The sequence below is a fragment of the Anoplopoma fimbria genome, chromosome 17 (assembly GCF_027596085.1).
Source record: "Anoplopoma fimbria isolate UVic2021 breed Golden Eagle Sablefish chromosome 17, Afim_UVic_2022, whole genome shotgun sequence".
In the NCBI taxonomy this organism is placed as follows: Eukaryota; Metazoa; Chordata; class Actinopteri; order Perciformes; family Anoplopomatidae; genus Anoplopoma; species Anoplopoma fimbria.
The window spans coordinates 26724307-26739380 of NC_072465.1; the positions used below are offsets into that span (position 1 = coordinate 26724307).

A 15074-nucleotide genomic window follows, 5' to 3' on the forward strand; every position below is an offset into this window, starting at 1 on the left:
ATATTGGAATTATTCAATATTATTTTATTATATTTTCAATGCAATTCAGGGTATTTTTTACTTTAGGGTGGTATTTTTGGTACTTTAATTATATTTTGTAACTTCCACTTAAGTAAAACTTTTAATGCATGACTTTTTCTTGTTGAACTTCCACTTAAGGTATTTCCACAGTATTTGGTATTACTGTTTTTTATTAAAGTACAATATCTGAGTACTGCATTCAATATGCTTTATGTAATTACAGTTTAACAAGGTTTCTCATTTAAGTAAAAGTACTGCATTAAAGTTTGACTTAAGTAAAAGCAGAATTAGCATCCAAAATAAACTTTACTAACCAAAAGTAAAAGTACTCATTATGCAGAATGGCCCATTTCAGAATAATATATATTATAATATTGGAATTATTCAATATTATTTTATTATATTATTCAAGTGAATTATTTTACTTTTGGACTTTAATTATATTTTTACTTAAGTAAAACTTTTAATGCATGACTTTTCCTTGTAACAGGGTATTTTTTAAACATTACTTTAGGGTAGTATTTGGTATTACTGTTTTTTATTAAAGTACAATATCTGAGTACTGCATTCAATATGTTTTATGTAATTACAGTTTAACGAGGTTTCTCCTTTAAGTAAAGTACTGCATTAATTACATTACATGACATTACAGTCATTTATTCAATATTATTTTATTATATTATTCAATGCAATTCTTTTTACTTTTGGTACTTTAATTATATTTTGTACTTAAGTAAAACTTTTAATGCATGACTTTTTCTTGTAACCAGGTATTTCCACAGTATTTGGTATTACTGTTTTTTATTAAAGTACAATATCTGAGTACTGTATTCAATATGCATAATATAATTAGAGTTTAACAAGGTTTCTCCTTAAAGTAAAGTACTGCATTAATTACATTACATTTCATTACAGTCATTTAGCAAACGCTTTTATCCAAAGCGACTTACAATAAGTGTATTCAACATAATGTTTGACTTAAGTAAAAGCAGAAAAGTATTAGCATCCAAAATAAACTTCACTAACCAAAAGTAAAAGTACTCATTATGCAGAATGGCCCATTTCAGAATAATATATATTATAATATTGGAATTATTCAATATTATTTTATTATATTTCAATGCAATTCTTTTTACTTTTGGTACTTTAATTATATTTTGTTTTTTATTAAAGTACAATATCTGAGTACTGCATTCAATATGTTTTATGTAATTAGAGTTTAACAAGATTTCTCCTTCTTTCTTGTTTTAAGGAGCAAAAAAGGTCTGAATTACGCGGCCGTCGCTGATTGGCCGAGCCGTACCCCGTGACCCCTGCGTGTCCCGGAAGTAAAAAGCGGCGCACCGATGAGTGTGAGGAGTGCAGGCAGTCCGTCGGTAGCTTTCGTGTTTAGCGGTGTTTTTTGCGGGTTTTAGGCCAAAAAAAATGGACACTTTAAACAAGCTGAAACAGTTTGATGCCTATCCAAAAACTCTGGAGGATTTTCGGGTGAAAACGTGGGGAGGAGCCACCGGTGAGAGGCTGAGTGACTGTTAGCTTTGTTGTTAGCCGCAGATGCTAACTGATTCATTTCTCCTTTAAAATGCTGAAATGTCTCAAACACATGAAGTAACAGTCACAGTGTTGTGTTCATAACTCTGTGAGAGGCCGGACTGAAGCAGGATACACACATTAAACTGTTGCAATTCAATGTTAATGCAACATATCCTGCAGGCTGGTGATAGAAATGCAAATGTAGACATAAACAGGACATGTGTTTGAAGGAAACTTTATTGATATTGACATTTTTAAACACATAATGATGCATGTGTTGTTTAATACCAGAGGTGATGCATGTGTTCAAACTATGCAGCTGGACATAACTTTACATTTAAGATGAGAAAATACTGAAGAAACCCAGAAGTACATTAACTCAAGTACTTCACTTTATTGTGATATCTTAACATACTTTTACTGCTTGAGTAGTTTTTAATTAGTTTATAAGTTCTTTAAGTTTTATTATTATTATTTATTTTTGTATTGCTGAGTCTGTGACACATATGCAATCATGTGATCAGCAGTCATATAAATTGACATAAATAATAAATAGTTATAATAGTTTCTGTCTGTGTATATATATATATATATATATATATATATATATATATATATATATATATATATATATATATATATATATATGCATGCATGCAGCTGGACATGACTTTACATTTAAGATGAGAAAATACTGAAGAAACACAGAAGTACATTAACTCAAGTACTTCACTTTATTGTGATATCTTTAGGAGTTTTTAATTAGTTTATAAGTTTTGTATTGCTGAGTCTGTGACACATATGCAATCATGTGATCAGCAGTCATATAAATTGACATGAATAATAAATAGTTATAATAGTTTTAATAAATAGTTATAATAGTTTATGTCTGTGTGTGTGTGTGTGTGTATATATATATATATATATATATATATATATATATATATATATATATATATATATATATATATATATATAGCTGGAAATGCGGGACTAATAAAGGATTATCTTATCATTTAATATATATATAATGCATGCAGCTGGACATGACTTTACATTTAAGTACATTAACTCAAGTACTTCACTTTATTGTGATATCTTTAGGAGTTTTTAATTAGTTTATCATTTTTATTATTATTGTTTATTTTTGTATTGCTGACTCTGTGACACATATGCAATCAAGTGATCAGCAGTCATATAAATTGATATATATATATATATATATATATATATATATATATATATATATATATATATAATGCATGCATGCAGCTGGACATAACTTTACATTTAAGATGAGAAAATACTGAAGAAACCCAGAAGTACATTAACTCAAGTACTTCACTTTATTGTGATATCTTAACATACTTTTACTGCTTGAGTAGTTTTTAATTAAGTTATCATTTTTGTATTGCTGAGTCTGTATGTGATCAGCAGTCATATAAATTGACATAAATAATAAATAGTTATAATAGTTCCTGTATGTATAATATTTAAGTTACTGTGGATTCTTTACTGTTTTTTTATTGCTCATTTGCTTATTTATAATGACTTATTTTTGATCTTGTTTTTACTATGTCTCTTGTTTGCACTATCCTCTATGCTGCTGTAATCCTGTGAATTTTCCCACTGCGGGACTAATAAAGGATTATCTTATTTTATCTTAAATAGGAAAAATCATCTTTAGTATAACATTAATTAATTGGTAGTTTGATTTTCCTGACTCTTGAGCTACAGATACAATTGAAAATACATTTTCTACACTTTTCTTAAACAGAAGATATCAGGAAGATGTCAGTTAAAGAGGAAATATAGTCTTTTTTTAAAAGGTGAAAAACATATTGTAATGCATGTTTTTTCCTGCTTATGATAAAGTATGATTTAAAAAAAAACATTAGAAGAGGATCTGGGGGATTTTTAACTTTAAACTCTGAGTTTTAACCCGTATTTAAATCAACTCTTCTGAACTCTAACACACAATCTTCCTCCTTGTCTCCGCAGTGACCGTCATCAGCGGCATCATCATGTTAATCCTGTTCATCTCCGAGCTGCAGTACTATCTCACTAAAGAGGTGAGTTCATCCACGTCACCTGATTATTTGACATTTAGTGGAAGGAATTCTCCAGGAAAAATTATATTTTACACTTTTGGCACAGACACAATAAACCCTGTCTGGTTATCCAGATTACAGACCTCCTTAATCAAAGTCTCGGGCTGAATTTCAGTCTCAGTGCGTCTCTACCCACAGTAGCTATGAAGCACATTCACTCACAATGGCCAAGGACCAATTTAAGTAAAACCGTAACATTTTCTTTACACTTAAATTTATTCTTTTGTAATTGGTTACTCCATCTATAAATTTTCTGCCACTTAATTGGGTTCACGGTCACGCTAAGCGGTTACATTACCAGGAATTATCGACATTTGCAGCTGCAGAGTGCTGATAAAAATATGATAGGAATATTAATAAATTCCTGCCCTTAATAAATAGTTGTTGACCTTATTTTTCCTTACTGGGTCTCCATCTTTTTTTGGCTAGTATGATGGTGGGAAATGTATTAAGTTGTATTCTCTGCTGCATTAAAAAGTGATAAAGTGAACGTAGGGAACACTGCAGAAACCCTGAACCAGTTAACTGTTGGAACGTGACAGCAAGATTCCTAAGCTTTAGATCATATAACGCAGTCTTCATTAGCAGCTTTGAGTTTGCCACGTTATTGTGGAGCTGAAGATGTTCAAATGTTCCATTTTTCTGAGCAAAGTTGAACTTAAAGTCCAAAATGTGGCCAGAACAATATCGCTGTAACTATTTCCAAAATCAAGAATGTATTCATTCCTTTTTGCAGGCGATGAAAGGCAAAGATCAATAACTTGTACTGTACTAACTATAAGAATGCTGAATAATTATTATACTAAAGGCAGGTTGGGGTTAACGTTAACAAGCTTGTACTCTTCAGGAAGCGCGTCCTGTCAGACCAGTCAGTTCACAAACTATTAACAAGGTTCCCAGGCACCTTTTTGAAAACAGTGGACCAGTTTTCCAGTCATTGAAAACATATGCAAAATAAGAGAAAAGTCAAATATCCTGGAAAGTCATGTCTTATCTTGTCCTGGAATATGATTTTATCTTTCTCTTTTTTTTTTTTTTTTTTCAATGGACTACTTTTCTATCTAACAGCGCTCCCCAAAAACTGCTATCGTTACTATCTGACAGGGCTGAATTATGTTCAGAGTGATATTAATGTTTACATGGTAGTTTATAGACCAGAGTATTTTGAATAAGCTGTTAAGTTGTAAAAACCCTGAGAACACAGCCTCACATGGAAGCACAAGCAGGTTTGCAAGTGTAAATGTTAGTCACTGCTGGCTGGTAATTACGGAACAAATATGTTCCGCAGAGAAGAACATATTTGTGTTTTTAGCGGGATTCATGTCTGTCATATGAGCTCGATATTCCAGCGAAACTGTCCCGGAAAAGATCTGAAAAATGAATGAAACAGAATTAAATATGCTGAAGACTCAAATATAATTGTTCATCATGAAAACATTATTGACCACTCGCGTTTAAACCCACAAGATTTAGAAGTATGTTTTTATATTCATCAGATAATTCAACTAGTGACTGTTAAAGTGCCGTTTCCAAAATATTTTAGCATGTTCGCTCAAATTTCCAGTCTTTTGTTTCATGGAACAACGTGTCGTATAGCTAGTAAGGCCAGTAGGAGTTTAGTATTTAACTTTTTTGGGGGGGGAAATTCCCATTACAATGTAGATATGTTATACGATGCATCAGCGTCAGACATGTTTGTGTTCCGACTGAATTAAAAATGAATCCTCGCTCTTTTATTCTCTGCAGGTTCACCCTGAGCTTTACGTCGACACGTCGCGAGGAGACAAACTGAAAATCAACATCGACGTCATTTTCCCTCACATGCCCTGCGCCTGTAAGTAGCACCGCCTGTTACCTCGACGTGCTAACCACAATACATGTTGCTCATAATCAACCCTCCGTCTAATCCCATTCTCTTTTCCTCTTCACGCTCAGATCTCAGTATAGATGCGATGGACGTGGCCGGCGAGCAGCAGTTGGACGTCGAACACAACTTGTTCAAACAGCGGCTGGACAAAGACCTGCTGGCGGTCACATCCGAGGCAGATAAACACGGTAAACTTTGACTTTACTCGGATGTTTGACTTCCTGATTATGCTCGAGGGTCCACAGGTGATACTCTGATACAGGTACATGTGAGTTGTAGAAATAGAATCCAGGAAAGGCGGTTTGAGTGGTAAATAAACGAGATCAAAAACCCCCCTCCAGCATCTTCCTTTCGTAAACAGGGGAGTTAACAGAACGTTTAAAGCCTCACACTGTAAAGTGGTCTAACTGGGAAGTTTGGGTGCACAACACAGCACTTTAACAGATGACGCTGGAATCCATGGCTGCAAAAGTTGGATGAACCAGGTTGTAGTTTTTTTGCTTCGATGCTCCGTTTATTAAAGTCTGGGTCTGACATTTTTAGACTAAATGGTTAAACTGTAAAAAGCAAAACAAAAGATATGGCGACTGTGGCTCAGTGGATAAAAGTTGGTCGTCATTTGGTTGGCGGTTCGATCCCCGGCTCCTACTGTCAGCATGTCGAAGTGTCCTTAAGCTAGACTTTATATTATGGGATATAAAGGCGCTTCAAAGCAGCCAACTGCTACCAAGTAAAGTGCTGCAGGGGTGACGTAGTTTTGTAGGCCAACCAGGAAGTTAGCATCTCACTTGTACCCCCAACACAAAGCTAATGGGATTCTTCTTTGGATTCTATATTATTGCAGGAAATAAGTAAATAAGCTCTGTGGCAAACAAATGTTTATGATACTTACATTTTTTGTTCAGTAAGATAATCTTCACCAATGAGCACCACTTTTATGATTTTTGAAGAATGAATGGCCAGACGTAAAAAGGTAACGTTAGGCTGTAAACAAACTATGACACGGTCTCATGAGTGTGAGTATGACCAGTGGACCAGTCGGCATGACAACGTGTTGTAGTCCCATTTAGCCACATGTTAGAAATCGTCTTATTTGAAGGTTTCAACATTCACTAGAGGTATTTAAAGACATGATTTATATCGTAGACTAAACATTAAAATCTCTTAAGCTTGTTTTTACAAAAAACCTTATTTCCGACGTCTAACCAAAACCACATTCATAACACCCAGCCAGAGAACCATATGTGCAAAAATTCAGACTCATTCCTATGTTTAAGGGCTTGAAAGTCAGTAAAAAAAAAAAAAAATGTTCAGCTTAACTAAATCATGGTTTGTGTTTTCTTGTGTAGACCTCGGGATGGCTGACGACGGTGAAGTGTTCGACCCCAGTTCACTGGATCCAAACAGGTGTGAGAGCTGCTACGGAGCCGAGACTGAAGACCTCAAGTAAGACACACACACACACACACACACACACACACACACACACACACACACACACACACACACACACACACACACACACACACACAATCTAACACACAAGCCAGGGATGGGACGATGTAGGATTTTATTGTTTATTATCGTTGTGAATTTGGGGATAATCGTGAATATTGTGACTTTTAAAGTTGTGTAGCTCGCTATCAAGTAGAGAAGAGAAAAACAGAACCTGTATTTATGCAGGGAACCTTATGATTTATGATTAACTTATTTAAGATTGTTTGATTGTTGTCCTGTTTGTGATGCACTAGAAATATTTCTTTCTTTACAAAAACGTTAAGGTAAGGTGTTGGCAGTATGATTAAAGAGTTTTATATTTTTATTTTAATGAGTTTTGGGATAAAATGGTGAATTACTTTGGCCAGGATAATGTCGACATGAAGACGTACGCACACAGGCTCTGCTTTTTCTTTCCTGCTGATTTCCTGTGTAACCTTGTAATTGACAGATGCTGTAACACCTGCGATGACGTGCGTGAGGCGTACCGGCGGCGAGGCTGGGCGTTCAAGAACGCGGACACCATCGAGCAGTGTAAGAGGGAGGGCTTCTCCCAGAAGATGCAGGAGCAGAAGAACGAAGGCTGCCAGGTTTACGGCTTCCTGGAGGTCAACAAGGTAAAACGATTCTTTAATGCAAATTATTATTTGATTAAAATGTGTCGGTTTCTACGAAGAGTAACATCTTGTTTCTGTCTGGAGGACGTCCAGTTGGTTTGGAAAAATGTTCAGAAGAATATGTGGAAGTTTAAGAAGTAAAAATATAAAAATTCAGTGACACAAAGAACTCATTGATATTAATACTTCAGATAAAGCTGCAAAACTAAATGAGTAGAGTTCTAAATCTGCTAATCTACCAGTAATATACTGAGTTTACAGACCCTGGTGAAACTTTTTAAGAGTGACAGTGGCTCCTTTATACTATATAGATTATTTGTATTTACCCTCTCCTCCTCTTTGTGTCTCAGGTGGCTGGAAATTTCCACTTCGCTCCAGGAAAAAGTTTCCAGCAGTCTCATGTCCACGGTAAGACCTGCTGCTCGTCCTCTCCGCTCATAGACACAGAGCCACTCAAAGGTTTTTGAACACCCTGTTTCCTGTTTCAGACGACATCCAGATACGCCGGATATTTAATATATGATTCTAACATAGACAGGTTCAAGTTTACCCTTTTTAAAACTACCTTTTAAGAAACAGATTTTAGAGACCTGCTTGCATCTAAGACTTTTCAGTAAATTACTATAAAGATTCCAGTCTTAGTTTGTGCCTTTTTTAATTGGTGAAGATGCACCACACACAAGAAATTCAGCCTGAGGTCAGTTGCATTCAAGTTACAGTTAAATTTTCACCGTTGAATATTTCATGCTGGTTTTTAAAAATTATAAAAAGCTTTCTAAAAGATGAGTCTAGTCTGAGATTCATGACTTCAGACCCCTTTTTGATCCGATTCATTTCTCAGTTAACATTTCTTTATTCCTAGCCAAAATCTTCCAAGTTAAGAGCATTTACAAATATTTCTGCCCTGATCAGGATATCGAGAACGATCCTTGGAAGCAGTATCAGCCGATTAGAGTCTATTTAAAGTCTTCTATATATAATAATATATGTTTATATAATATGTTTATTAATTTTCCATTCTCTCTCAGTCAACACAACTCAACACTGGTGAAGCTCTTTTAGCAGCGTATGTAGAAGAGAATTTGTCTTGCGTGTTTTGCCTCAGCTGATCGGCCTTTATAGAGACGACCGATCAAACTATCTAGGACAAATATCAGCCGATCAATCAATAAGTGCTTGACCCCCAAAATGCTATAATACAAGGTGTTCAGAAACGTTTGATTATTAAGTGCTTTTATCTTTTAGTCTCTGTTCACTCATCATCCCTGGATATAGATCCACTCATCCACTCATCCATTCATAAATCATTCATTAAGCACAGCTCAGGGCTAAACACAATCAGGTAACAATTAATCAGCTTAATTTTCATTGGAACATGTTTCAGTGTATGAATTGTAGCTGAAACAGAAAGACGTTGGTGTTGGACGCAGGCACCAGCTCATAAATGCTTCACTTCATTCTGATGATTGTGTTGTTTGATACGTTCTCAAACCTTCTGTTGACTCTGAAATGTTTTGGAGCAGATGTCTGAGTTGATTACGTTTCTCTGATCAAAGCTCAAGTCTTAATCATAGATATTCGAACCCTTGTTTGGTCACAAATTATCAAATTCAGGACATCCTTTGCTTAAATCTGCATCAGCAATGCTTGAATTAGTTGGTTTTCCCCCTTTTTAAGGAACAATGAAATTCATCTTCTGTGTTTGCTGAAGGTTTTCCTGAGAACTTGAAATGTTCATGTATTCTGCAGACGTGAGACAAGAAAATGTATATATATTTAATCTTAGTAAAATAAACTTAAACTTAAACTATTTTTTTAATGTTTAAGCAACATCTCACAGTCTTTACCAGAGATTTGGCATAATTTGGTTTAAATATACCTTTTATTTTTTACTTTAAAAACACTTATGTGACCTCAATCACTTGATGACACAACATCATTCCTCTAAGTCTTCACAGTGCAATTTCTCAGGTTAATGCTAGTATCACTGATTGATGCTATATAACATTATAACAGTATAATTTGACCATTTTAATTTGATTTCAGTGTTTCTGTCATTGTTGGTTTTCCTATCAAGAGGGAAAAAGCCTCATTAAGGCCGTGATGACGCTCTCTGCCTCAACCCGGAAAACCAAACTGATAAAAAGTCTTTGGCAGAAGCTGACGAATCAAATTCATCTGATCTGACTTGCACAATTATTTATTTTTTTGTTAATGCAAATGACATCATCACCTGATCTTGATTAGTCTAACTCTTAAATCCACCATCTCCTTTTCCCTCTACATTCGTCTACATTTGTATCTCTTCCATTTGTTTCGTCCTTTGACTGCCGTTACCGACGTTTGCTTTCCTGCCATCGTAACGTTTTGACTGGTTTGTTCCGTCTTACCTGCCTGCTATAAGTTTCCCTTCATCTGCACATTAAACCAGAGCCAGAAAACTAACAGTCGGCAGCCATCAAATGCTCAAATAAATCTTCTCTAACAGCCACTTTAGCAGGAAAAGAGACACAATTTGTAGTGTAGTTGGCTACTAAAATGGAGAACATGGCCACATCAATTTGGTAGGTTGATTAAACTGTGGCTGAAGTGTGAGCTGCACCTTAAGCTGTTAGTTTTCTACCCTGAACACATCATCATCCTCTGATCTCTGAATGAATCTGGTTGAATGTATTAAATGAATCTGGTTAGGTTTTTATATTTAAATGCGTAGCAGCAGAAACAAGAGACAAGAATCACTTGTGCTGCAGATAAATCCGCCTCATTCTCGTCCCAAACTCCCTTTAGAACCTCTCGGCTGACCTTAAAGTGTCATGTGTTTGGGGCTGCACGATCCACCTGACAGAAGGAATAAAAACAGAATAAAACACAATCCTTCCCATTGTAATATCTGCTGTTTATGTAAAATCTCCAGCTTGTAAATCTATTTGTATGTCAGAGTTGAGCTTTTAATACTTTGAAACCAACCAAATCATGAGCACAAAAACCTGAGGTACGTTTTAAAAGCTGTGTCCTCATGCGTCCCGTTTGGTTTTAATGAAATTTGATTTCTAAAAATATGAAATATAAAGAACATTGTCAGAGTTGTGCAGCCCCTCATACACATTTAACATAACGTGGTTTGTTGTCTACCTGCATCGTTATAGTGACTCTTCTCTCTTCTTTCTGCAGTGCACGCTGTGGAAAGTAAGTCCCTCTTTATTTGCAGTTTTTCTTAAATCTTATAAATAACTAGAAACGTCGCTGAAGAACAGCCCCATAATGTTTTTATGATTATATAGAGAGGTATTGCAAGTGTGAAATTATTTTGTAATATTATGTGAAAATGAGTGAAAATATTGAATTTAAAGATCAGGATAGATTCTTTCGAGAGTACAGTTTGCAAGACAGAAAACGCAACATTTGCCCGATTGATAAATAAAAAAAAAACAACCCTTAACGGAAATTTGTAAGTATCCCACATATGATTAAATATGTACTACACAGTAAACTAGTAAATCTACCTTAATAGTACTATAGTATCAGCATATGATTGGGCCACACAATCACATTTGCAGAGGTCTGAATGATGAAGCTGACTCTTTCCAGCTAGAAATGACGATGAACTCGAACTTTTTCATAGTTTAGTGTGAATTCAACAACTTCATTGAAGTTCACACTGACACCAGAAAAAGTATTTTCTTGGCAGACAAATCCACTGTGTCTGAGTTGTGAGGCTCTTTTTTTTTTTATTACAGTTTTATCCTGAGGAGACTGAAAATCTGCTTGTTGTTAGTTTTGTTGGTTAAGTCTGTTCAGGTTTGTTCAGTGTGAAGCGGTAGCCAATCAGATTTTAGATGCAGTGAGAAGAAAGTCTTTGCTCTCAGAGAGCTGCCACTACTTACTTAAATCCCACGTAAAATGTCAGCTTTATAACTGATGATAATTTAAGTAAACGACGTCTCAAACTGACGATTGTTTATCAATGCGAACCGTATAAAAGGAGGTCAAAGGTCAGAGCCTAGGCGCCTGGAGACCAGGGGTGTTGTTTTTTTTTTTCATAATGCCAACTTTTGCTTCCTCGCTTCCTCACTCCTCCCGTGACCCGAATATCGCTCCTCCTTCGCCGTCATCACGGGGAATCTTCCTTGAGGAGACGAGGGGGTTTCTGGAGGAGTGAGGAAACACGGGTGCATCCTAGTCTTTTAATACGGTGACGCACAACTTTTGACGCAACTGGCGCTATAGAACCAAAGATGTCTCGTTCTTTCGTCCTCGCCGGGAGGAAGAGCCGAACCACAAGAGAAGGAAGCGAGGAGACACGTTAGCATAATGAAAAGCACCTCAGATGTGATTTATGTCGACTAACTCTGACATGAACTTGTGTGTGACTGTCGGCTTCAGCTTTACTTACCGTCTTTCACCTTCAAATTAACAGCTGAATAAACAGGCAGAAATCAATAACTCACATTTCTGACAGATCTGTCACTTGAGATACACTCACACTCCCCTTGTCTTTACTGAATGTGTATCTGAAGCTTCCGGAATGAACAAGTTAAGTGATGTGAGATGTTTTTTTCTGTGTGTTTGCAGTTCACGACCTGCAGAGTTTCGGTTTAGACAACGTAAGTATTTAAACTGATGAGATTTCCTTTATCGGTCATGTTTTCATTTTTCTGCAACTATTATATTTTGAAAATATATTTAAAACAAATTGATATTTTTTCTTTGCATATTTAAATATTTTGTTTGGTAGTTTAATTGAGTGTCAGACAATAATCAAAGTCATCTATAGTAATACTTTATGAACAGTATGCTTATTACTATGAAGTGTTGAAGTCTAACCTTCCTCCCCGTCGTCCTGCAGATTAACATGACCCATCTGATAAAACACCTGTCGTTTGGTAAAGATTACCCCGGCATCGTTAACCCTCTGGACGACACGGACGTCACAGCGCCACAAGGTCAGTGTCACAGTTTTCAATACTAATACTGATGCTGGCAGGTTATCCAATAAGCAGCAGTGTAGCACCAAATGTTAGCGGTCAAACTAAACGCGTTTTAAAAGCAAGAATGCATAATTTTGCACTGAATTTCTAACAGTTCATCAGGTCTTTTCTTAGTCTCATTTTTCAAAGCTGATAAGGTAATTTACGAGGCATACGTTTTTTCATCTGCATGGACGTCTATGCACAATGTGTTTAAATTTTCCCCAACTACTGCACATGTGGAGCAAGGAAGGGCTTTTATTGGGTGTATCTATAACTGTATCCATAACATAAATGCATATTTGCACTGAACCTTGTAAACTACAGAAATGCTGAGTTTTATCCAAATATAACAATAGATTTGATCATCCAGGTTATAAGCCTTCTTCTGGTTTGACTCAACCAGTTTCATTCATTTGGAACAAACTTGAGGTTTTTATTGTCGGACCCTCATGAGAGCTTCTTACTATAGATGCATTTTGCAGTATTGCACAACAATCATGCAGAAGATGCATCATAAGAGACCCCGATGTAGTGAAACAAACTAAGCAGAGAAAAGGTGCTTTGTCTGCTGGTGCAAATTTCCTTCAGGATAATATTTTTGGTTTGACGTTGTCAACTTCACAAAAGTAACACAATCCACTCTGAAAACCATTTGACGAATCTGAACATTTATTGACAAAACTAGACGGTTGTTGGAGAGTGAGACAGCATGGAGATGGCAGAGAGCTGTAGTTATAGTAACTGGAAAAGTCCCATAGCTGTGTAATAGCGTGGATGTGGAGGAGGTTGTTCCTGGTCGTCGTCCTCAGCAGCGGATGCCCATACCGATGGACATGAAGGTGCCGAACGTCCCTCCGCTCTGCATCATGGTCTTCCCCACTCCTCCCATCAGCTCCCTGCCACGCATGCCGATCCTTGAGGCACAAGAGATTTAGGGTCAACTAAAATGTTAACCATTTTGTTTGACATCGTTATTCAAGCAAGACATTGTGTTCATGTCAGCCTGCCTTCTGTTTACCTACAAGGCTCTGATTGTTTTTAAAACCAGCACAACACCAGACATGTTTGAGTTGCTGATCAAATACCTGAAATGTGGACAGTGAGGCAGAGGTCTGGCCAATTATAATTATAAACTTTTTAATTACTCTACATATTAATTTGCCCCTTAGCTCATTAAATAAAAGACCCTTCAAATTGACCCTCTAAAACTGTTATCACTTCCAGCTCTGTAGATTAGCAACAACTCATAATGCTACTTTACTGTTTTCAGGGTGTCATTAAAGTTTGTTTGTGACATTATCGTCCAAATTGTACACTGCACGTGCATTAAAAAAACATCCATCGCTGGGTGTAATACAGCTGACTACATGACAATGCTATTTACAATAATTAGTAGGTCGTAGAAAACAGACAGGTACTCCTGAAGGAATCAAACCCCCAACCACACCTAGTGCCGTAACACACTGAGCCTAAGACTCAGAGAAGGAAGCTGCTGTGAAGATGAGCAAATTCATATTAATCTTCATTTTTAAACCCACAGTTTTTACGGTAAAAGTCAATGGGACAGTGTCATATTTGGCAGAAAAGAGGGAATAATTCACCCCGAAAACGAGCTGACAGATTAGAACAAAGGGTTGGGTTAAAATGTTAAATAACTTATTAAGAAATGTTGGTGGTGGCTTTAAATATTGGGGCTGTAATAGAACTGGATTCTGGGATAACGGTTTTGCATTTGGCAGATGTGCCCCTTGTACTGGTTCTAATAGAAACAAGGTCCACATTCTCAATTTCACCATGAACGCAGAATATTTTGGGTGTAGACTCACCTGAGACAGGAGAAAGTGCCAAACATGGCGCCTGCAGCCAACCCCACTGTGAACCCCATCATGAAGCCCATCTTGACCCGGTCAAAACAGCTGGGCTGCGTCTGGCCATATGGACCTACAGCCACGGGCATCTGGAAAAGGAGAGAGGGGTCAGAGATGAGACTGATGGAGGTCTAGATAGAGTTTGATCTGATATAATCAGGGACAAAAACACTGAACAGGTCTGCAGGAAGACCACATCCTCATACAAGTCTGGCTCAGCAACCAGATCAGGATCACATGTGCAACAATGTGATTATTGCTAAAAAAAATAGTATGACTATTGCTAAAAAAATAGTATGACTATTGCTAAAAAAAAAATAGTATGACTATTGCTAAAATAATAGTATGACTATTGCTAAAAAAAATAGTATGATTATTGCTAAAAAAAATAGTATGAATATTGCTAAAAAAAATAGTATGACTATTGCTAAAAAAATAGTATGACTATTGCTAAAAAAAATAGTATGACTATTGCTAAAAAAATAGTATGACTATTGCTAAAAAAAAATAGTATGACTATTGCTAAAAAATAGTATGACTATTGCTAAAAAATAGTATGACTATTGCTAAAAAAAATAGTATGACTATTG

The 15074-nt window shown here is 36.1% G+C and overlaps 2 protein-coding genes across 3 annotated transcripts in view; one reads left to right on the forward strand and one right to left on the reverse strand.

Moving 5' to 3' along the window:
• The first annotated feature begins 1350 nt into the window (after positions 1 to 1350).
• ergic3 (ERGIC and golgi 3) overlaps positions 1351 to 15074 on the forward strand; it is a 17785-nt gene continuing 4061 nt past the window's right edge. Inside the window, exons 1-10 of one of the 2 annotated variants that reach the window (XM_054616771.1) lie at positions 1351 to 1534; positions 3556 to 3626; positions 5412 to 5499; positions 5601 to 5720; positions 6882 to 6978; positions 7481 to 7646; positions 7997 to 8054; positions 10818 to 10832; positions 12219 to 12250; positions 12493 to 12589. In XM_054616771.1, coding sequence (XP_054472746.1) covers positions 1447 to 1534; positions 3556 to 3626; positions 5412 to 5499; positions 5601 to 5720; positions 6882 to 6978; positions 7481 to 7646; positions 7997 to 8054; positions 10818 to 10832; positions 12219 to 12250; positions 12493 to 12589 — 832 coding nt within the window. In that variant the 5' untranslated portion in view covers positions 1351 to 1446. The remainder of the gene's footprint in view (positions 1535 to 3555; positions 3627 to 5411; positions 5500 to 5600; positions 5721 to 6881; positions 6979 to 7480; positions 7647 to 7996; positions 8055 to 10817; positions 10833 to 12218; positions 12251 to 12492; positions 12590 to 15074) is intronic. The other variant, XM_054616772.1, reaches the window with a different exon arrangement.
• The window catches only part of romo1 (reactive oxygen species modulator 1), a 2577-nt gene continuing 766 nt past the window's right edge, over positions 13264 to 15074 (reverse strand). The window contains exons 2-3 of the mRNA XM_054616773.1: positions 14443 to 14573; positions 13264 to 13530 (exon numbers count right to left, since the gene is read on the reverse strand). Of these exons, the coding sequence (XP_054472748.1) occupies positions 13422 to 13530; positions 14443 to 14573 (240 nt within the window). The 3' untranslated portion in view covers positions 13264 to 13421. The remainder of the gene's footprint in view (positions 13531 to 14442; positions 14574 to 15074) is intronic.